The 22800-nt window shown below is 34.8% G+C and overlaps 4 protein-coding genes and 2 pseudogenes across 5 annotated transcripts in view; all 6 read right to left on the bottom strand.

The window, feature by feature from the left end:
* LOC117232324 (mannosyl-oligosaccharide 1,2-alpha-mannosidase IA) overlaps positions 1-22800 on the bottom strand; it is a 241561-nt gene that overhangs the window by 100005 nt on the left and 118756 nt on the right. The gene's annotated exons all lie outside the window — the stretch shown is intronic.
* On the bottom strand, positions 357-1122 carry LOC117232332 (odorant receptor 85b-like). Its single transcript, XM_033491665.1, has 3 exons — positions 938-1122; positions 666-798; positions 357-595 (listed from the first exon to the last, which is right to left on the bottom strand). The coding sequence occupies exons 1-3, from the start codon at positions 1120-1122 to the stop codon at positions 545-547; spliced, it is 369 nt and encodes a 122-aa protein (XP_033347556.1). The 3' UTR covers positions 357-544.
* LOC117232329 lies at positions 2296-3621 on the bottom strand. The gene is made up of 4 exons (XM_033491662.1): positions 3400-3621; positions 3112-3231; positions 2919-3036; positions 2296-2583 (listed from the first exon to the last, which is right to left on the bottom strand). Exons 1-4 carry the CDS (start codon positions 3538-3540, stop codon positions 2312-2314), a joined length of 651 nt encoding a protein of 216 aa, XP_033347553.1. The 5' UTR covers positions 3541-3621; the 3' UTR covers positions 2296-2311.
* LOC117232326 lies at positions 6474-8965 on the bottom strand (annotated as a pseudogene).
* On the bottom strand, positions 12501-14452 carry LOC117232328. Its single transcript, XM_033491661.1, has 5 exons — positions 14231-14452; positions 13943-14062; positions 13733-13850; positions 13172-13433; positions 12501-12642 (listed from the first exon to the last, which is right to left on the bottom strand). The coding sequence occupies exons 1-5, from the start codon at positions 14369-14371 to the stop codon at positions 12501-12503; spliced, it is 783 nt and encodes a 260-aa protein (XP_033347552.1). The 5' UTR covers positions 14372-14452.
* On the bottom strand, positions 17182-19634 carry LOC117232327 (annotated as a pseudogene).

Below are 22800 nucleotides of genomic sequence, written 5' to 3'. Positions count from 1 at the left end.
GCACTCAAAGACGTGCCACCTGTCATTATGGTACTGTTTGTTGCGCTGTATAGTGTTTGCTCCATTGCATACAAACCAAGTTATTGAAATTTATATTCGGTTACAAAAGTAAGCAGTGGTGAGTGTTAGACTTTGCACAACGTAGTCGACCAACGACCAACGACCAACGACCACAAAATGTTTACTACGCAAATATATCAAAAAATCGTGGAACAGATGCTATTAAGTTTCTAATTTAAATATGACATGTCGTTCAATATAAAATTGAAAGAAAGAAGAGAGTAGTCACTCTCATCTTTCCCATATATAGTAATATATAGTCTATATTACAATATATTAATATGCAACAATATCATACTAATTATTAAAGTTAACACTATGGTATAATAGTTACTTTTAGTGTATGCATTTTACACAGCATAATGAAGAAACGTTAGGTTTATTCATTAAAGCGGGGAATACACATGTTGACTATCAGAAATTTGACTTCAAGTCACAATTTCGCTACCGTCAACAACATAGGATCTATAATGCTTGAAACATTCTATTGACTTGAGTATATCATAGTAAAGTACGAGAAAGACGTACTCAGCAACTGAAATGCAATAACATTTAACAAACAGATATACGATAACGATTATACAGTAATGGACTAAAAATATTACCTTCGAGTAACCGGCGTGAGAAGCAACGAAAAATTCGAAAATATTTATCACACTTTCCGTTGAACTCCTCAACATGATAAAGAGTAACAACCTCTGCGCTTCTAGAGGCATGCAATACCACGTTGAATTGTACCTGCATATTGTTGCATCTCTTAACAAACACTAGTATTATAATCGCGTTACTTATTTAATAAATGGTGACATTTAGACAAATAGAAAATTATTAAATGGACAACAACAGAACAACCACATTTAATCAAATTTGAGCTTACGAGTCCTTAAACACGTTCAGACTGCGATCTATTATAAGTTGTCCGGAATAGCAACATATGTACAAGAACGCTAAATGACCAATGAGGAAAAAGATACAGATGAAGATTTCTTTTTCATCTTTCGCGTTTGTTATCGTTTTAGAAACCTGTAAAACATTAGGATAAATTAGAATCAATTTTCCCATTCTGTTCAATTGTTCGGGATTATCAGAGTATCTTTTCCGTAAATTCAATCCCTCTATCAAAAGTAATGGTAAAGAACACATTTCAATTTACTCTCGTTAGAAATATTTGAATTCTATGCGCAACAAATTGAACTGAAATATTCGACCGACGTTAACGATATTTATATAAATAATCTATGTATATTCATAACCAATGGAAGATAATATCCATTTTCAAAATTCACCTTTATGGTGAACCATTTATAAGAGAAAGAACAGAGAAGGTCTAAAAACCTTGAGAATGTGCTCTCACACATTACATTCATTGAGGATTTTGGTTTTTCGGAACAAAGTGCAGGACTGAGAGGATACTTACTCGATGCAAAATCACTGAGACAGAAATCACGGCTATACCAGATGGTAGAACATAATGTATCGGATAATTCGATAATACATAATTGATGAAACTTTATCCAGCGAATGAATTCCACAAGAAACGTCGGCATGAAATGCATGGAAAACAAAGTAGGTTCAGCTTAGGTATCTACCATCATATAATATCTACCACTCATTATAATCAAATGTACCAACTGTAGCGTATTCCTATGACAGTCCACGACGTGCCGAAAGTCCCTGAAATTCGGGTCGATCTGCCTCGACGAAGACAAATCCGCAATTGTTTTTCGCAATCGATAGCTAAAAATGTACACAAATTTTTAGTCAAATATCACTTAACAAAGAATTTCACTTTCTATCGTCTGAATTAACCCTAATTAGCTAACAGCCTGCGAATTATTGCACTAATGACTGTATTGAGATATATTTATAAGAATTAAATGATCACATAGATAACTATTTCTGTTCAGTCGATTGAATTGAAAGCTGCGATTGACTAAAATAGATTGTCGCCATATGAATACGTACAAACAACTTCATCTGAAGGATACAGCACATACGAGTAAAATAGGAAAGTCTGAGAAGGATCCTACGCGAGAGTGAGAGCCGGGTAAATCGCAATTAAAGTTACTGAAATTCTATGACAGCAATATTAGCGAACCGCAACGAGACACGCTCCCCGTTTAAATGGTATTGTTTGAATGTTTTGCATATCGTATATTTACCTGACCATCATGACCATTGTAACGTTGTAAGTGCTGTAAGGTATCTGTTGCACGCAATGACCATGTCAAAAAGAGAAAAGTCAGCATTTTCATTCATACCTAGTTATGTCGAACATTCCGCACATCCAGTGGGCAAACACAGCCAACATCAGTTCCGTACCCGCCAGACAGAACAATCCAATTGTATAGACAACTAGGATATTCACGCATACCATATCGACATACTCTATGCGGTCGTGAGAAAACATTGTCAAGTAGGAAAAATAACGTCCTCGAGATTCATTCAAGGGCAATAGCAGATCCAACGTTATCGGAGTGAAGACATACAGCGCTCCCAATATAGTCCACGAGCAACATAAGCCTAAAACGGGAATAGTTTAATGATAGCGTGATATCTTCGCATCCGAATACTTTTGTACTAGCAAATTGTGTTAGCCTCGCAACCGCGGCGACGGAAGTATTTTCGCGTATTTCTCTTTCAAATAACATATAACGTATTAAAGGAACAGCATTACCAGCACAAAACATCGTTAAGTACAAATGGATCAGTATTCACCATTTTCTCTAATGAAGCCAATCACATAACCGAAGATTCACAATTTTACATTTACATAATATTCGCAAGGAAACATTCAGACATTAACGTAATCGCGACTGCGGCGACAAATTCCACAAACATAGAAAATGTTTTCTTACATAGGAAAATGGAGATTATGTAAGTCGAACTGTCGACGTATTTCATCAGTATCTGAACTTCAAGTTCATCTTTGAGCGTGGTGTCTGTCTTGCGTAGATTGTCCAAAATATATAAATTCTGTACCCACATAGAAAAATATATATGAATCTCTTTAGGTGAACTTCATAAACTTCACTTTAGAGCGTCACGTACCACTGGGGACATTGCTACGGAAGTGACATATCGCATGAAGAAGACCATAATTGGACAGGTTGTAGATAATGTTAGGATGCAATTCCGAAATGTAATACCAGATTTAAAAAGCGATAAAACCTAAAAACATGTTCTGTTAATTCTTTATGTCAAGACGGACGCAACATCTTTCTATAGTGTTAATGCAATAACATATTCATCTTCTCGCAAATTTCTAACGAGTAGATCCGCAATACAACGTTGCGATGCACATAAATTGGAGGCATAACAATAATGTATTCTGGTTACCTCGAAAACTATATAGGCGAGCATAATGACAGAAATCGATATTCTGTGAATCGTTGAGTAAATCGACTTATGATATGGCCAGAGTCCTGAGATACTCAGTAGTATACGATAAATGTTGTACTGCCTGTAGAACACGTCCATCTCGCTTCGCTCACTGAAGAACGTCTGTGCGGAAAACTCGAGGAATCATCCGACTACACCTCGCCACGATTTATTATTTCCACTGTTGTTGTTTCCTCTTGAATTTGTTCGTGCCGTCAGTCTATAGAAGTAATTTATAATGCATGGAAATTACAGTCATTCCGCGGCATCGACCGAGGTCATTAACGCCTCCCCAAGAAATTGATACATAATAGATGCTCACTTTGAGAAAATTGCAGCCTACGTACAATTTTTTTCCTCTGCATATTTTCCCTTCTTTTCAGTTTGGTTTTATTTTTTTTTTTTTTTTTTTTAGGTGTTAGAAGAGGGAGAATTTGTCGCGACGACAGTATTTCCGCAGACATCGTGAGCTTGACAGCAATACTTCCTTGGTGTGCTCCCTTAGTCATTTTGTTCAATGGATTTGAGAAAGTCGAACAGCCGTCGAGGAGTATCAACAGTTTACAAATTCGATTTGTATCAGGTAGTCATAATATGTGAAACATCAGCTTCTTGCAACAGAATATACCTATTCCTCATGACAGCTATTGTCTGAAGTGGCTCTTTTATTCAGAATGTCCTTATTTTCACAATAATTAACTTTGCAATCTGTTCTTCGTCCAATGCTATTGTTAACCTCTGAGTAAGTAATATTGTTCCTCTTAATTTATTTTTGCGCTATATCGTTTGGCGTTTGATTCTCTATGAAGAAACGCAATGTAGGACATTATTGCTATATTACAGATAAAATCTAATATAATACATACGATTGAAAACACAATATTAGCGAATGTTGAATATTAGTTGAAATACTGTCGGAAATTAAAAACTTAAAAGATTGAAAATGAATATCATAGAATTGACTGAAAATGATAAGTTCTTTCTGTTGCAGATTTGACGAAAGAAAGAAAGAAGATGAACCAGCAATTAATTTCCGTCGTGATAGGTTATGGACATGAATTTACGATGACTAACGGGTAATTCGAAAAAATAAGAGATAAGTGAGGAATGGACAAAAGGTATACAACAACGACTGATCCTATCAAGAAAGAAATGGATCTCAGATATTCTCATTATTGTCAATTGTTAATTTAGATGTCACAATATTTGAGAAGAAGAATTTTGAAAATATCCAAATTTTTGTGAAATTTCAAGCTAAAAGTAGTACAGTTATTTTACACCAGATATCGTTTAACAGCAGATTTTCTATAGGAATTCTGTAACAAATATAGGGGGCAATATAAAAGAATCTGTTATTGTCAAATTAAGAAGCTATTATTAATGCTGAAAAAAATAGCAACGATGATCTCGCAATATATATAGTGTGGCGTAATGATATATCATGAAAAAAGTGCTGTTTATTATCATACTATGACTTCCATGTACATAAATTATAAAACGTCAGACGAATTTTATCCATGCACGAGGAGTTATTTCACTTTTCAAAAAAAAAAAATATGAAATATGCTACATTTTAATAATTTCAATAATTGAAATTATTATGTTGAAATGTATAGAATTACATAAAGATTAACGATTCTAAACTCATAAACCTTTTCGACGATTCCGAAAAGGGAAAGGAATATTCGTTTACTCCCGATAGATGATCGCACAAAAAAATCAAACATAACTTCGATTTTTGGTCGTAGATGAAAATCACAGAGAAAGAGCATCATAAGTCACATTTTCTACGTTTTACAAAATTCTGTTTGTATTCGACTGCGGAATTATGCGTGTACTTTTATCCCGTTCAAACATTGAAAAACAGTAGTCGTCACAATATTCCAGTATCACAGAGATATTAAAACATTGCTTGTCTTAATAATTATACCAATTATTCGTTTGCAATTACATTTTCTGTGTACTAATAACGGAATGTACAACATTAATATGATATTTACAGCAAAATCAGATATTATGTCTATCATTCGAAACACACGCGATTGAAAATATAATGCTATAAAATCTTTTTTATTGAATGTATTTAACATGAAAAGAGTGAAAAATGGGTAACGTAAAATTAATTGAAAATCGAAATTCTATTCCACTTCACAATTTCTAGAAGAATGAAATGTAAATCAATGACTAATATAAATTATTTATTACTAAATTATTCATTATTAAATATTAACTCAAATCACTGCTATCAACAACTATCGCACAGTCAATTATGCCGGAGAAATTCTACTGAAAAGAGTATATCATAGTAAAGTATGAGAAAGATGTATTCAGCATCTGAAACGCAATAACATTTGATCAGCAGATATCAGACACCGATTATACAGTAACAGACTGAAAAAATTACCTTTGAAAAACCGACATGAGAAGCAACGAAAAATCCAGAGAGGTCTATCACACTCTCCGATGAGCTCCTCAACATGATAAAGAGTAACAATTTCTGCGCTTCTACAGGCATGCAATACCATGTAGAATTGTACCTGCATATTGTTGCATCTCTTAAAATACTCTAGTAATACAATAGTATAATTTACTTTGTAAATAGAAACATTTAGACAAATAGAAAATTATTTAATAGACAACGACAGAACAACCGCATTCAGTCAAATTTGAGCTTACGATTCCTTGAACACGTTCAGACTACGATCTATTATAATTTGTCCAGAATAGTGACATAGGTACAAAATCACCATATGACTGATAAGGAATATACTAGAGATGAAGATTTCTGATTCATCATTCGCACTTGTTATAGCATTTGAAAGCTGGAAAACGATAGGATAAATTAGGGTCAATTTTCCACTTCTGTTCAATCGTTCGGCCTTATTTATCTTCTTTCGCAAATTCTTTCGTTCTAACAAAAGTACTGTTAATGGACACTTTTCAGTTGACTCTCGTTTGAAATATTTGAGTTCTATAGAAAACAAATTGTTATTTGTACAAACAATCTATATATATTTATAACCAATGGCAGATAGTACTTCTTTTCAGATTTCACTTTACGGTGTACCACTTATCAGAAAAAGAATTGCGAAAATCTAGAAGCTTCGAGAATGGTTTCACACATTATATTCATTGAGGATTTTACCTTTTCTCAAGAACGTGCAGGAATGAAAGGATACTTACTCGATGCAAAGACACAGAGAAAGAAACTACAATCACAAAACATGGCGGAATATAATGTAGCATGTAATTCGATAATGCGTAATCGATGATGCTTTATCCAGCGAATGAATTCCACAACAAACGTTGGTAGGAGGTGCATGGAAAATACAGTGGGATCAGCTTAGATATGTACCATCGAATACTCATTATAGACGAAGGTACCAACTGTATCGTATTCCTATGACAGTCCACAACGTGCCGGAAGTCCCTGAAATTCGGCTCGACCTGCCTCGACGAAGACAAATCCGCAATTGTTTTTCGCAATCGATAGCTAAAAATGTACACAAATTTTTAATCAAATGTGACTTAACAAAGAATTTCACTTTCTATCCTCTGAATTAACCCTAATTAGCTAACAGCCTGCGAATTATCGCACTAATAACTGTATTGAGTTATATTAATAAGAATTAAATGATCACACAGATAACCATTTCTGTTCAGTCGATTGAATTGAAAGCTGCAATTGACTAAAATAGATTGTCACCACATGAATACATACAAACAACTTCATCTGAAACATACAGCACATACGAGCAAGATAGAAAAGTCTGAGGATGAGAATTAGGTAAATCGTAATTAAATAAATTTACTGAAGTTCTATGACAGCAATATTAACGGTCCGCTGTGAAACACGTACTCCGTTTAAATGGCATTGTTTGAATGTTTTGCATACCGTATGTTTACCTGAAAATCATGACCACTGTAACGTTGTAAGTGTTGTAAGGTGTCTGTTGCACGCAATGACCATATGAAAAGGAGAAAAGTCGGCATTTTCATTCATACCTAGTTATGTCGAACATTCCGCACATCCAGTGAGCAAACACAACCAACATCAGTTCCGTACCCGCCAGACACAACAATCCAATTGTATAAACAAATAGGATATTCACGTATACGATATCGACATACTCTATCTGATCGTGTGAAAACATTGATAAGTATGAAAAATAACGTCTCCGAGATTCGTTCAAAGGCAGCAGCAGGTCCAACGTTATCGGAGCGAAAACATACATCGTAGCGAATAAGATCCACGAGCAACATAAGCCTAAAATGAGAAGAAGGTGGTTTAGTGATACTATGATATCTTTGCGTCCGAATGTTTTTGTACCAGCAAATGATGTTAGTCTCGTAACCGCGACAGTGGAAGTAGTTTCTCACTTTTCTCTTTTGAATAACACATATTTATCATATAAACGTTTTAAAGGAACAGAATTTCTGACACCAAACTTCGTCATGTGCAAAGGATTCACCATTCAACCTTTTTCTCTAATACAGTCAATCACATAAATGAAGGTTTAACATTTTACGTTTGTATAATATTCGGAAGGAAGCATTTAGACATTAAGGTAATCGCGACTATATTGACAAATTCTACGAACATAAGAAATGTTTTCTTACATAGGAAAATGGAGATTATGTAAGTGGAACAGTCGACGTATTTCATCAGTATCTGAACTTCAAGTTCATCTTTCAGCGTGGTGTCTGTCTTGCGTAGATTATCCAAAATATATACATTCTGTACCCACATAGAAAAATATATATGAATCTCCTTATCTGAACTTCACACAGTTCACTTTAGAGCATCACGTACCACTGGGAACATTGCTACGGAAGAGACATATCGCATGAAAAAGACCATAACTGGGCATGATGCGGATAACGTTACGATGCAACCACGAAATGTAATACCAGCTTTAAAAAGCGATAGTACCTAGAAACATATTGTGTTAATTCCTTATGTCAAGAAAGAGGTCACATCCTTATAGAGTGTTAATACAATAACATATTTATCTTTGCACGAATTGTTCGTACTATGATTTGTAACGAGTAGATTCCCCATAAAATGTCGGGCTGTACATGGGTTGAGAGGTTAAAAATAATGAATTCTGGTTACCTGGAGAACTATGTAGGTGAACATAATAACAGAAATCAATATTCTGTGAATCGTTGAGTAAATCGACTTGTGATATGGCCAGAGTCCTAAGACGCTCAGTAGAATACGATAAGTGTTGTACTGCCTGTAGAACACGTCCATCTCGCTTCGCTCACTGAAGAACGTCTGTGCGGAAAACTCGAGGAATCATCCGACTACACCTCGCCACGATTTATTATTTCCACTGTTATTGTTTCCTCTTGAATTTGTTCGTGCCGTCAGTCTATAGAAGTAATTTATAATGCATGGAAATTACAGTCATACCGCGGCATCGACCGAGGTCATTAACGCCTCCCCAAGAAATTGATACATAATAGATGCTCACTTTGAGAAAATTGCAGCCTACGTACAATTTTTTTCCTCTGCATATTTTCCCTTATTTTTATAGTTATTTTTTATTAAGTGTTAGAAGAGGGAAAATTTGTCGCGACGACAGTATTTCCGCAGACGCCGCGAACTTCACAACAACACTTCCTTGGTGTGCTCCCTTAGTCATTTTGTTCAATGGATTTGAGAAAGTCGAACAGCCGTCGAGGAGTATCAACAGTTTACAAATTCGATTTGTATCAGGTAGTCGTAATATGAGGAACATCAGCTTTTGGCAACAAAACATACGTACTCGTTATGAAATATATTGTCTGAAGTGGTTCTTCTATGCAGAGTGTCCTTATTTTCACAATAATTAACTTTGCAATCTGTTCTTCGTCCAATGCTATTGTTAACCTCTGAGTAAGTAATATTGTTCCTCTTAATTTATTTTTGCGCTATATCGTTTGGCGTTTGATTCTCTATGAAGAAACGCAATGTAGGACATTATTGCTATATTACAGATAAAATCTAATATAATACATACGATTGAAAACACAATATTAGCGAATGTTGAATATTAGTTGAAATACTGTCGGAAATTAAAAACTTAAAAGATTGAAAATGAATATCATAGAATTGACTGAAAATGATAAGTTCTTTCTGTTGCAGATTTGACGAAAGAAAGAAAGAAGATGAACCAGCATTTAATTTCAGTTGTGATAGGTTATGAACATGAATTTACGATAACTAACGAGTAATTCGCAAAAATTAGACGTAGGCGAAAATGGATAAAGGATGTACAACAACGACTGGTCCTATCAAGGAAAAGATGACTCAGGTATTCTCATTATAATCGCTTGTCAATTTAAATGTCTCCATATTTGAGGAGAGCAATTTTCATTATGTATCCAGATTTTTGGGAAATTTCAAGCTGGATATTTGATGAGCACAAGATATCGTTGAACAATAGATTTTTTATAGGAATTCTGTGACTAATATAATGAACAATATGAAAGAATGTGCTATCGTTAAATTAAGTATATCTAATTAGTACTGAAAGAAACAGAAACGAATGATCTTGAATTATATATGTTCAAGATTTGAAGTGGCCACCTGGTAATTACCGGGACGCTTTATGTGAACCAGATGCGATCCTCGGGCAGAACGACCGTCAAGGGTCTGCGCTACCCTAGTGCGGATCCATCATAAACAGTGGGCCTATTGTACAGTCAAGGTACTTTAGGACCCCACGGAAAAAACTCATAAGGCACGAAACTTCTTTATTTTATGGTACATCTCAGAAAGACCGGATACGCCGTTTTCCCCAAGCGTAAGGTCACCCGCGCGCGAATCTTCATGAAGACAACCAGCCCATCCTCAAACATATGTCTTTACCCAATGATCAGTCAGGAACAGACTTGAGACACACCCACCACGAACTTTCCTCTACGACAGCAACATCCCCAAGAGACACTCCTGCAGCAGTATTCTAAGAGTCAAGATATAACAGTATTCTGTCAGTGACCATTATATTTAACAGGACAGCCAGTGAACTAAAGACAGTTGTATTCAGAGTATTGAATGGAATAAATAAGGTGAAGTAATCCACGCTCTGTACATTTATTATAATCTTCCATCTTGGACGCGAATAACGTACAAAGCTCGCGATACCAACCGATTAGTTGTGCCTGACTGTTCGCTAGTTAGTTGAGTGTCGTAACAATATACAGGGGCGAGACAATATATCATAGAAAAAATGCTGCATATTATGATAGTATAACTTCCATCTATCTAAGTTATAAAACGTCAAGTGAATTGTAGCCATGCATGTGGTGTTATTTCAATTTAAAAAAAATATGAAATATGCTACATTTTAATAATTTCAATAAATGGAATTATGTTGAAATGTGTGTATGGTATTACATAAAGATTGATGATTCTAAATTCATAAACCTTTTCGACTATTCCGAAAAGGCAAAGAAATATTCGATTACTCTCGATGGATGATCGCACGGAAAAATCAAACATAACTATGATTTTTGGTTGTAGATCAAAATTACAGAGAAAGAAAATCATAAGTCACATTTCCTACGCTTTACAGGAAACGAATTCTATCATTACCAAAATTGTGTCTGTATTCGACTGCGGAATTATGCGTGTACTTTTATCCAGTTCGAACATTGAAAAACAGTACTCGTCACAATATTCCAGTATCACAGAGATATTAAAACATTGCTTGCCTTAATAATTAAACCAATTATCTTCTGTGTACTAATAACGCAATGTACAACATTAATATGATGTTTTAAGTAAAACCAAATATTATGTCTATCATAAAAACACACGAGATTGAAAATATAAAGCAAATTCCATTCCACTTCAGAATTTCCAGAAGAATGAAACATACCACCAGTGACGAATGTAACTTATTTATTATTAAATAATACTTTGTATCACTACTACCAATAACTATCGTAAAGTCAATGATGCTGGAGAAATTCTATTGAAGAGAGTATATCATAGTAAAGTATGAGACGGACGTACTCAGCATCTGAAATGCAATAACATTTGAATAACAGATATCAGACACAGATTAAACAGTAATAGACTGAGAAAATTACCTTCGAAAAACCGACATGAGAAAGGACGAAAAATCCGAAAATATTTACCACACTTTCCGTTGAACTCCTCAACATGATAAAGAGTAACAACTCCTGCGCTTCTACAGGCATGCAATACCACGTAGAATTGTACCTGCATATTGTTGTATCTCTTAACATACACTAGTAATAAAATCGTGTTCGTTACTTAGTAAACAGAAACGTTTAGACAAATAGAAAATTATTTAATAGTCAACGCCAGAACAACCACATTTAGCCAAATTTGAGCTTACGTTTCCTTGAACACGTCCAGACTACGATCTACCATAATTTGCCCAGAATAGTGGCATAGGTATAAAAACACTATATGACTGATAACGCATATACCAGAGATGAGGAATTCTGGTTGATCATTCGCATTTGTTATAGCATTTGAAAGCTGCAAAACATTAGGATAAATAAGAATCAATTTTTCCATTCTGTTCAATCGTTCAGTTATGTGAGTGTCTTTTCTCGTAAAAAGGGCCGAACAAAAGTAACGAAAAAGAAGCCATTTCAACTTACTTTTGTTCCAAATATTTGAATTCTATGCGGAACTGATTGATCTGAAATATTCGGCCAACGCCAACGGTATGTGTATAAACTATCTATATATATTCATAACCAATGGAAGATAGTATACTTTTTCAGATTTCTCTTTCACGCTGTACCATTTATAAGAGAAAGACGTTAGAAAGTCTAAAACCTCGAGAATGTGATCTCACACAATACATTCATTGAGGATTTTAGCTTTTCCCAACACCGTGCAGAAATGAAAGTATACTTACTCGATGCAAATACACAGAGAAAGAAACTAGAAACACAGGACATGGCAGAATATAATATACCATGTAATTCGATAATGCGTAATCGATGATCCTTTATCCAGCGAATGAATTCCACAACAAACGATGGTAGGAAGTGCATGGAAAATAAAGTGAGATCAGTTTAGATATTTACCATCGAATACTTATTATAGTCGAATGTACCAACTGTAGTGTATTCGTATGACTGTCCACAACGTGGCGAAAGTCCCTGAAATTCGGGTCGATCTGCCTCGACGAGGACAGACCCGCAATTGATTTTCGTAATCGATAGCTAAAAACGAGCAGAAATTTTTAGACAAATACGACCTAACAAGGAATTTCACTTTGTATTGTTTGAATTAACCCCAATCAGCCAACAGCCGGCGAATTATCGCACTAATGACTCTATTGAGATATATTTGTAAGAATTAAATGATCACACAGGTAACCATTTCTGTTTGGTCGATTGAATTGAAAGCTGCGTTTGACTAAAATAAATTGTAGCCGTATGAATACACACAAACAATTTCATCTGAAACATACAGCACACACGAGCAAAATAGGAAAGTTTGAGAAGGACCCACTCGGAGAATGAAAGTTAGGTAAATCGTAATTAAAATAAATTCACTGTAATTCTACGACAGTAATGTTAAGGATCAGGTAAGAAACACGTTCCCTGTTTAAATTGCATTGTTTGAATGTTTTGCATATCGTATATTTACCTGACCATCATGACCACTGTAACGTCGTAAGTGCTGTAAGGTATCTGTTGCACGCAATGACCATATGAAAAGGAGAAAAGTCAGCATTTTCATTCATACCTAGTTATGTCGAGCATTCCGCACATCCAGTGAGCAAACACAACCAACATCAGTTCCGTACCCGCCAGAGACAACATTCCAATTGCATGAACAACTAGAATATTCACGCAAACTATATCGACATACTCTATGCGTTCGTGAGAAAACATTGTTACGTAGGAAAAATAACGTCTCCGAGATTCGTTCAAGGGCAATAGCAGATCCAACGTTATCGGAGTGAAAGCATACGAAGCTACGGATAACATCCACCAGCAACATAAGCCTAAAATGAGAAGAAGGTTTAATGATACCATGATATCTTTGCATCTGAATGTTTTTGTACTAGCAAATGATGTTAGTCTCGTAACCGCGACGACGGAAGTAGTTTGTAACTTTTTGCTTTTGAATAACACATATTTACCATATAAGGATACGCATACATCGTTTTCTTTAATAAAGCCAATTACATAAAGGAAGTTTCACAATTTTACGGTTACATAATGTTCGGAACGAAATATTTAGACATTAAGATAATCGCGATTACAGCGACAAATTCTATGAACATGGAAAATGTTTCCTTACATAGGGAAATGGACAATATATAAGACGAATAATCGACGTATTTCATCAGTATCTGATCTTCTAGTTGATCTTTCAGCGTGGTGTCTGTCGTGCGTAGAGTGTCAAAAATATATTTAGTCTATACCCACATAAAAAAATATATATCAATCTTTTTCATTGAACTTTAATTCACTAAAGTTGAACAAGAGTTCAAATTAGAACATCACGTACCACTGGGAACACTGCTACGAAAGTGACATATCGCATGAAATAGATCACAACTGGGCAGGTTGAAGATAACGTTACGATGCAACCTCGAAATGTAATACCAGATTTAAAAAGCGATAATACCTAAAAGCACATTCTCTTAATTCTTTATGTCAAGAAGGACGCCACACCGTTGTATTGTGACAATACAATAACAAATTTATCTTTTTACGAATTTGTAACGAGTGGATTTGCAATGAAACGTCGCGATGCACATAAATTGCAGGCATAACAATAATGAATTCTAGTTACCTCGAAAACTATATAGGCGAGCATAATGCCAGAGACCGATAGTCTGTGAATCGTTGAGTAAATCGACTTGTGATATGGCCAGAGTCCTAAGATACTCAGCAGTATACGATAAGTGTTGTACTGCCTGTAGAACACGTCCATCTCGCTTCGCTCACTGAAGAACGTCTGTGCGGAAAACTCGAGGAATCATCCGACTACACCTCGCCACGATTTATTATTTCCACTGTTACTGTTTCCTCTTGAATTTGTTCGCGCAGTCAGTCTATAGAAGTAATTTATAATGCATGGAAATTACAATCATTCCGCGGCATCGACCGAGATCATTAACGCCTCCCCAAGAAATTGATACATAATAGATGCTCACTTTGAGAAAATTGCAGCCTACGTACAATTTTTTTCCCTCTGCATATTTTCCCTTCTTTTCAGTTTGGTCTTATTTTTTTTTTTTTTTTAGGTGTTAGAAGAGGGAGAATTTGTCGCGACGACAGTATTTCCGCAGACATCGTGAGCTTGACAGCAATACTTCCCTGGTGTGCTCCCTTAGTCATTTTGTTCAATGGATTTGAGAAAGTCGAACAGCCGTCGAGGAGTATCAACAGTTTACAAATTCGATTTGTATCAGGTAGTCATAATATGTGAAACATCAGCTTCTTGCAACAGAATATACCTATTCCTCATGACAGCTATTGTCTGAAGTGGCTCTTTTATTCAGAATGTCCTTATAGTGACAATAATTAACATGGCAACCTGTTCTTCGTCCAATGCTATTGTTAACCTCTGAGTAAGTAATATTGTTCTTCTTAATTTATTTTTGCGCTAGATCGTTTAGCGTTTGATTCTCTATGAAGAAACGCAATGTAGGATATTAATGCGATATTAGAGATAAAGCCTTATATAATACACTCGATTGACAATGAATATCGTAGAATTGACTGAAAATGACAAGCTTTCTATATTGCAGATTTGGTGAAAGAATAGGGGATGAACCAGTAATTAAATTCTGTAGTGATAGGTTATGGACATAAATTTGCGACGACAAACGAGTGATTCGGAAAAATATGAAATAAGCGAGAAACGGACAAGAGATATACAACAACTCATCTGCCAAGGAAGAAATGACTCTCAGGTATTTTCATTATTGTCAATTGTTAATTTAGATATCACAATATTTGAGAAGAAGGATTTTGAAAATATCCAAATTTTTTTGAAGTTTCAAGCTAAAAATAGTACACTTATTTTATAAGCACCACATATCGTTCAACTGCGGATTTTCTACAGATTTTTATGTTAAACTAAGAATTTATTATTAGTTCTAAAAAATTGCAACGATGATCTCGCAATATATATAGTGTGGCGTAATGATATATCATGAAAAAAGTGCTGTTTATTATCATACTATGACTTCCATGTACCTAAATTATAAAACGTCAGACGAATTTCATCCACGCACGAGGAGTTATTTCACTTTTCAAAAAAAATATGAAATATGTTACATTTTAATAATTTCAATAATTGGAATTATTATGTTGAAATGTATAGAATTACATAAAGCTGTAATTACATAAAACTCATAAACCTGTTAAACGATTCCGAAAAGGGAAAGGAATATTCGTTTACTCCCGATAGATGATCGCACAAAAAAATCAAACATAACTTCGATTTTTGGTCGTAGATGAAAATCACAGAGAAAGAGCATCATAAGTCACATTTTCTACGTTTTACAAAATTCTGTTTGTATTCGACTGCGGAATTATGCGTGTACTTTCATCCCGTTCAAACATTGAAAAATAGTAGTCGTCACAATATTCCAGTATCACAGAGATATTAAAACATTGCTTGTCTTAATAATTATACCAATTATTCGTTTGCAATTACATTTTCTGTGTACTAATAACGCAATGTACAACATTAATATCATCAGCAAAAGCAAATATTATGTCTATCATTCGAAACACACGCGATTGAAAATATAATGCTATAAAATCTTTTTTATTGAATGTATTTAACATGAAAAGAGTGAAAAATGGGTAACGTAAAATTAATTGAGAATCGAAATTCTATTCCACTTCACAATTTCCAGAAGAATGAAATGTAAACCAATGACTAATATAAATTATTTATTACTAAATTATTCATTATTAAATATTAACTCAAATCACTGCTATCAACAACTATCGCACAGTCAATTATGCACGAGAAATTCTACTGAAGAGAGTATATCATAGTAAAGTATGAGAAGGATGTATTCAGCATCTGAAACGCAATAACATTTGATCAGCAGATATCAGACAACGATTATACAGTAACAGACTGAAAAAATTACCTTTGAAAAACCGACATGTGAAGCAACGAAAAATCCGGAGAGGTTTATCACACTTTCCGTTGAACTCCTCAACATGATAAAGAGTAACAATTTCTGCGCTTCTACAGGCATGTAATACCATGTAGAATTGTACCTGCATATTGTTGCATCTCTTAAAATGCTCTAGTAATACAATAGTATAACTTACTTTGTAAATAGAAACATTTAGATAAATAGAAAATTATTTAATAGACAACGACAGAACAACCGCATTCAGTCAAATTTGAGCTTACGATTCCTTGAACACGTTCAGACTACGATCTATTATAATTTGTCCAGAATAGTGACATAGGTACAAAATCACCATATGACTGATAAGGAATATACTACAGATGAAGATTTCTGATTCATCATTCGCACTTGTTATAGCATTTGAAAGCTGGAAAACGATAGGATAAATTAGGGTCAATTTTTCACTTCTGTTCAATCGTTCGGCCTTATTTATCTTCTTTCGCAAATTCTTTCGTTCTAACAAAAGTACTGTTAATGGACACTTTTCAGTTGACTCTCGTTTGAAATATTTGAGTTCTATAGAAAACAAATTGTTATTTGTACAAACAATCTATATATATTTATAACCAATGGCAGATAGTACTTCTTTTCAGATTTCACTTTACGGTGTACCACTTATCAGAAAAAGAATTGCGAAAATCTAGAAGCTTCGAGAATGGTTTCACACATTATATTCATTGAGGATTTTACCTTTTCTCAAGAACGTGCAGGAATGAAAGGATACTTACTCGATGCAAAGACACAGAGAAAAAAACTACACTCACAGAACATGGTGGAATATAATGTAGCATGTAATTCGATAATGCGTAATCGATGATGCTTTATCCAGCGAATGAATTCCACAACAAACGTTGGTAGGAGGTGCATGGAAAATACAGTGGGATCAGCTTAGATATGTACCATCGAATACTCATTATAGACGAAGGTACCAACTGTATCGCATTCCTATGACAGTCCACAACGTGCCGGAAGTCCCTGAAATTCGGCTCGACCTGCCTCGACGAAGACAAATCCGCAATTGTTTTTCGCAATCGATAGCTAAAAATGTACACAAATTTTTAATCAAATGTGACTTAACAAAGAATTTCACTTTCTATCCTCTGAATTAACCCTAATTAGCTAACAGCCTGCGAATTATCGCACTAATGACTGTATTGAGTTATATTTATACGAATTAAATGATCACACAGATAACCATTTCTGTTCAGTCGATTGAATTGAAAGCTGCAATTGACTAAAATAGATTGTCACCACATGAATTCATACAAACAACTTCATTTGAAACATACAGCACATATGAGCAAAATAGAAAAGTCTGAGAATGAGAGTTAGGTAAATCGTAATTAAATAAATTTACTGAAGTTCTATGACAGCAATATTATCGGTCCGCTGTGAAACACGTTCTTCGTTTAAATGGCATTGTTTGAATGTTTTTACCTGACCATCATGACCACTGTAACGTTGTAAGTGTTGTAAGGTGTCAGTTGCACGCAATGACCATATGAAAAGGAGCAAAGTCGGTATTTTCATTCATACCTAGTTATGTCGAACATTCCGCACATCCAGTGAGCAAACACAGCCAACATCAGTTCCGTACCCGCCAGACACAACAATCCAATTGAATAAGCAAATAGGATATTCACGTATACGATATCGACATACTCTATCTGATCGTGTGAAAACATTGATAAGTATGAAAAATAACGTCTCCGAGATTCGTTCAAAGGCAGCAGCAGGTCCAACGTTATCGGAGCGAAAACATACATCGTAGCGAATAAGATCCACGAGCAACATAAGCCTAAAATGAGAAGAAGGTGGTTTAGTGATACCACGATATCTTTGCGTCCGAATGTTTTTGTACCAGCAAATGATGTTAGTCTCGTAACCGCGACAATGGAAGTAGTTTCTCACTTTTCTCTTTTGAATAACACATATTTATCATATAAACGTTTTAAAGGAACAGAATTTCTGACACCAAACTTCGTCATGTGCAAAGGATTCACCATTCAACCTTTTTCTCTAATACAGTCAATCACATAAATGAAGGTTTAACATTTTACGTTTGTATAATATTCGGAAGGAAGCATTCAGACATTAAGGTAATCGCGACTATATTGACAAATTCTACGAACATAAGAAATGTTTTCTTACATAGGAAAATGGAGATTATGTAAGTCGAACTGTCGACGTATTTCATCAGTATCTGAACTTCAAGTTCATCTTTCAGCGTGGTGTCTGTCTTGCGTAGATTATCCAAAATATATACATTCTGTACCCACATAGAAAAATATATATGAATCTCCTTATCTGAACTTCACACAGTTCACTTTAGAGCATCACGTACCACTGGGAACATTGCTACGAAAGAGACATATCGCATGAAAAAGACCATAACTGGGCATGTTGCGGATAACGTTACGATGCAACCACGAAAAGTAATACCAGGTTTAAAAAGCGATAGTACCTAGAAACATATTGTGTTAATTCCTTATGTCAAGAAAGAGGTCACATCCTTATAGAGTGTTAATACAATAACATATTTATCTTTCCACGAATTGTTCGTACTATGATTTGTAACGAGTAGATTCGCCATAAAACGTCGGGCTCTACATGGGTTGAGAGCTTAAAAATAATGAATTCTGGTTACCTGGAGAACTATGTAGGTGAGCATAATAACAGAAATCAATATTCTGTGAATCGTTGAGTAAATCGACTTGTGATATGGCCAGAGTCCTAAGACGCTCAGTAGAATACGATAAGTGTTGTACTGCCTGTAGAATAGGTCCATCTCGCTTCGCTCACTGAAGAACGTCTGTGCGGAAAACTCGAGGAATCATCCGACTACACCTCGCCACGATTTATTATTTCCACTGTTATTGTTTCCTCTTGAATTTGTTCGTGCCGTCAGTCTATAGAAGTAATTTATAATGCATGGAAATTACAGTCATTCCGCGGCATCGACCGAGGTCATTAATGCCTCCCCAAGAAATTGATACATAATAGATGCTCACTTTGAGAAAATTGCAGCCTACGTACAATTCCTTTTCCTCTGCATATTTTCCCTTCTTTTCAGTTTGGTCTTTTTTTTTTAGGTGCTAGAAGAGGGAGAATTTGTCGCGACGACAGTATTTCCGCAGACATCGTGAGCTTGACAGCAATACTTCCTTGATGTGCTCCCTTAGTCATTTTGTTCAATGGATTTGAGAAAGTCGAACAGCCGTCGAGGAGTATCAACAGTTTACAAATTCGATTTGTATCAGGTAGTCATAATATGTGAAACATCAGCTTCTTGCAACAAAATATACCTATTCCTCATGACAGTTATTGTCTGAAGTGGCTCTTTTATTCAGAATGTCCTTATAGTCACAAGAATTAACATTGCAATCTGTTCTTCGTCCAATGGTATTGTTAACGTCTCAGCAAATAATACTGTTATTCTTAATTTATTTTTGCGCTAGATCGTTTGGCGTTTGATTCTCTACGAAGAAACGCAATGTAGGATATTAATGCGATATTAGAGATAAAGCCTGATATAATACACTCGATTGACAATGAATATCGTAGAATTGACTGTAAATGACAAGCTTTCTATATTGCAGATTTGGTGAAAGAATAGGGGATGAACCAGTAATTAAATTCAGTAGTGATAGGTTATGGACATAAATTTACGACGACAAACGAGTGATTCGGAAAAATATGAAATAAGCGAGAAACGGACAAGAGATATACAACAACTCATCTGTCAAGGAAGAAATGACTCTCAGGTATTCTCATTATTGTCAATTGTTAATTTAGATATCACAATATTTGAGAAGAAGGATTTTGAAAATATCCAAATTTTTTTGAAGTTTCAAGCTAAAAATAGTACACTTATTTTATAAGCACCACATATCGTTCAACTGCGGATTTTCTACAGATTTTTATGTTAAACTAAGAATTTATTATTATTTCTAAAAAATTGCAACGATGATCTCGCAATATATATAGTGTGGCGTAATGATATATCATGAGAAATGTGCTGTTTATTATCATACTATGACTTCCATGTACCTAAATTATAAAACGTCAGACGAATTTTATCCATGCACGAGGAGTTATTTCACTTTTCAAAAAAGAATATGAAATATGCTACATTTTAATAATTTCAATAATTGAAATTATCATGTTGAAATGTATAGAATTACATAAAGATTAACGATTCTAAACTCATAAACCTTTTCGACGATTCCGAAAAGGGAAAGGAATATTTGTTTACTCCCGATAGATGATCGCACAAAAAAATCAAACATAACTTCGATTTTTGGTCGTAGATGAAAATCACAGAGAAAGAGCATCATTAGTCACATTTTCTACGTTTTAAGAAATGGAATTGCAAGATTATCAAAACTGTGTTTATATTCGGTTTTGGAAAAATGCGTGTGTTCTTTTATCCAGTCCAAAATTTCAAAAACGTAATATTCCAGTATCAGTAATATATTAAGATATTGCTTGTTTTAATAATTATACTTTTGTTTTCCATAAAACTTCGCCAATTTATCAGCTGTCTTCAAAAGATTTACATTTTTCGATCTAACAGATTATCTTCTCTTTCAAATATGTCATAATTAAAATAATTCAATTACGTTGAAACATAAAGCAATACTTAAATCAGAAAACCAACAAAAATCTACTTACTGACCATGTTTTTCTCCTGTGATGATCAGATGAAACAACTGTTTTAATCGAAAGTGCATCTACGTTCTGCGCGGTTGCCTCGCGACGAAGTAGCGGAACGGAGCCAAAGTCGGTGATTTATGCGGTGTTTCGCTGTGAGCCGTAGCAAAATTGCCAGTCGTGGGGTCCCCGACCAGCATAACTGATTGCTCGAAGCGTTACGGTATCCTTCTCGATGTCCTTCCTTCCTTCCTACCAGTCTATCTATCTACCTACGTGCCCATTCGATGATTGCGTAGACAATGACGCTGATAGTGTAACCGTGCGATCGCCAGACATTGATTTGTAGCTCGTGTAATTGATGACAACCACAGTAGAAGGCTACTTTCATTTTCCTTTTCTTTTCCTGTTATATTTTTAATATCATCCTTTTTTTTTTTTTAATTTCTCGGAAAAAATTCCTTTCATCGAATTCTTTCTGAATGAAATTTAAAACCTTAAAAAATATCTTATCTGTTACGAGGAATATGATTAAATTGTTATATGATCTTTATTTCAACCTTTCGTTTACAGAATTGTAATTCCGTATACTTAATTATTTGGTTTGACTGGCAAAATAAGAATCTCTCTTTCCAGAATTGAAAGTTAGTTTCACGAATAGCGGATAAAATATCGTATAATTTAGTCAACAAGTTATTCGTACAATTATTCTATCGAATTAAATTGTCTACGCGAAAAGAACTTGCGTTACTCCATCTAAAGAAATCATCTTTTTTCGCATAGCCCTTTTTCCCTTTTCTTCTCGATTTTCACTCATGTATATTTCATTGGTGGAATTTCGTGAAGGAATTTACTGCTTTTTCTACTTCCCATAAATCGGCATAAAACAATGGTAGTGTATAACGAATGTAACCGTTCAATATATTTCAATCAGAAGTCGCTCAAACATTGTCCCACGTCGAATTTGTTCTCTGTCATCTTTACCGTTTTTAAAACTGCGACTATTGCAAAGCCATATTATAACCAGATCCATTGACTACACTAAGAGGTCATTTGAAGACCAAAGAGGAAAAACACGAGAAACGATTTAAAATTAATAAGTTATATATTTTGGATGATTCGTAATAATATATTTCCGTATATTGTATATCTTCTGTGGATTTTTCACCTTTTTGCATAAATACATGATCCAAACACAGTCTGCTAATTATATTGCACAAAGTTGAATTTTTGACTGAGCATTGACTTATAAGATGTTGAAACTTGGTTAACTCAAATAATCTCACCTTACTCTACTTTACCGATTCTAGGAATCATCGAGCTTTAAAGTCCAATAAATGGACGCGAGTAGGTGTACCGATATCGGTATCGTATCACAACACCGCGACACTCCTTTGAGATGTTCTCGAGAGGATCAATGGAAAGGCTGATTCTTTGTATTTACAAGGCTCGTGCATGTCATTTTTCATTTGAACGATCGATCGATTGTTATCTCCAGTGACGCGACGGTCATTCTGTTACGATGTCTCCGTTTTTACGCTCG

Source organism: Bombus vosnesenskii, unplaced genomic scaffold, assembly GCF_011952255.1.
Source record: "Bombus vosnesenskii isolate JDL3184/JDL3185 unplaced genomic scaffold, Bvos_JDL3184-5_v1.1 scf7180000013286, whole genome shotgun sequence".
Classification (NCBI taxonomy): Eukaryota; Metazoa; Arthropoda; class Insecta; order Hymenoptera; family Apidae; genus Bombus; species Bombus vosnesenskii.
This window is presented reverse-complemented; position numbering and strand designations above follow the sequence as displayed.

What these genes read in the sequence shown, in the direction of transcription:
- LOC117232329 (XM_033491662.1), bottom strand. Translation starts at nt 3,540, where the DNA reads ATGGACGTGTTCTACAGGCAGTACAACATTTATCGTATACTACTGAGT. An exon ending in TCGCCTATATAGTTTTCGAG is followed by an intron (nt 3,232 to 3,399) that starts GTAACCAGAATA and finishes ACATGTTTTTAG; the next exon opens with GTTTTATCGCTTTTTAAATC. An exon ending in CATAATCTCCATTTTCCTAT is followed by an intron (nt 2,584 to 2,918) that starts GTAAGAAAACAT and finishes TTCCCGTTTTAG; the next exon opens with GCTTATGTTGCTCGTGGACT.
- LOC117232328 (XM_033491661.1), bottom strand. Translation starts at nt 14,371, where the DNA reads ATGGACGTGTTCTACAGGCAGTACAACACTTATCGTATACTGCTGAGT. An exon ending in TCGCCTATATAGTTTTCGAG is followed by an intron (nt 14,063 to 14,230) that starts GTAACTAGAATT and finishes ATGTGCTTTTAG; the next exon opens with GTATTATCGCTTTTTAAATC. An exon ending in TATATTGTCCATTTCCCTAT is followed by an intron (nt 13,434 to 13,732) that starts GTAAGGAAACAT and finishes TTCTCATTTTAG; the next exon opens with GCTTATGTTGCTGGTGGATG.
- LOC117232332 (XM_033491665.1), bottom strand. Translation starts at nt 1,122, where the DNA reads ATGGGAAAATTGATTCTAATTTATCCTAATGTTTTACAGGTTTCTAAA. An exon ending in CTGAACGTGTTTAAGGACTC is followed by an intron (nt 799 to 937) that starts GTAAGCTCAAAT and finishes AACAATATGCAG; the next exon opens with GTACAATTCAACGTGGTATT. An exon ending in CTCACGCCGGTTACTCGAAG is followed by an intron (nt 596 to 665) that starts GTAATATTTTTA and finishes ATTGCATTTCAG; the next exon opens with TTGCTGAGTACGTCTTTCTC.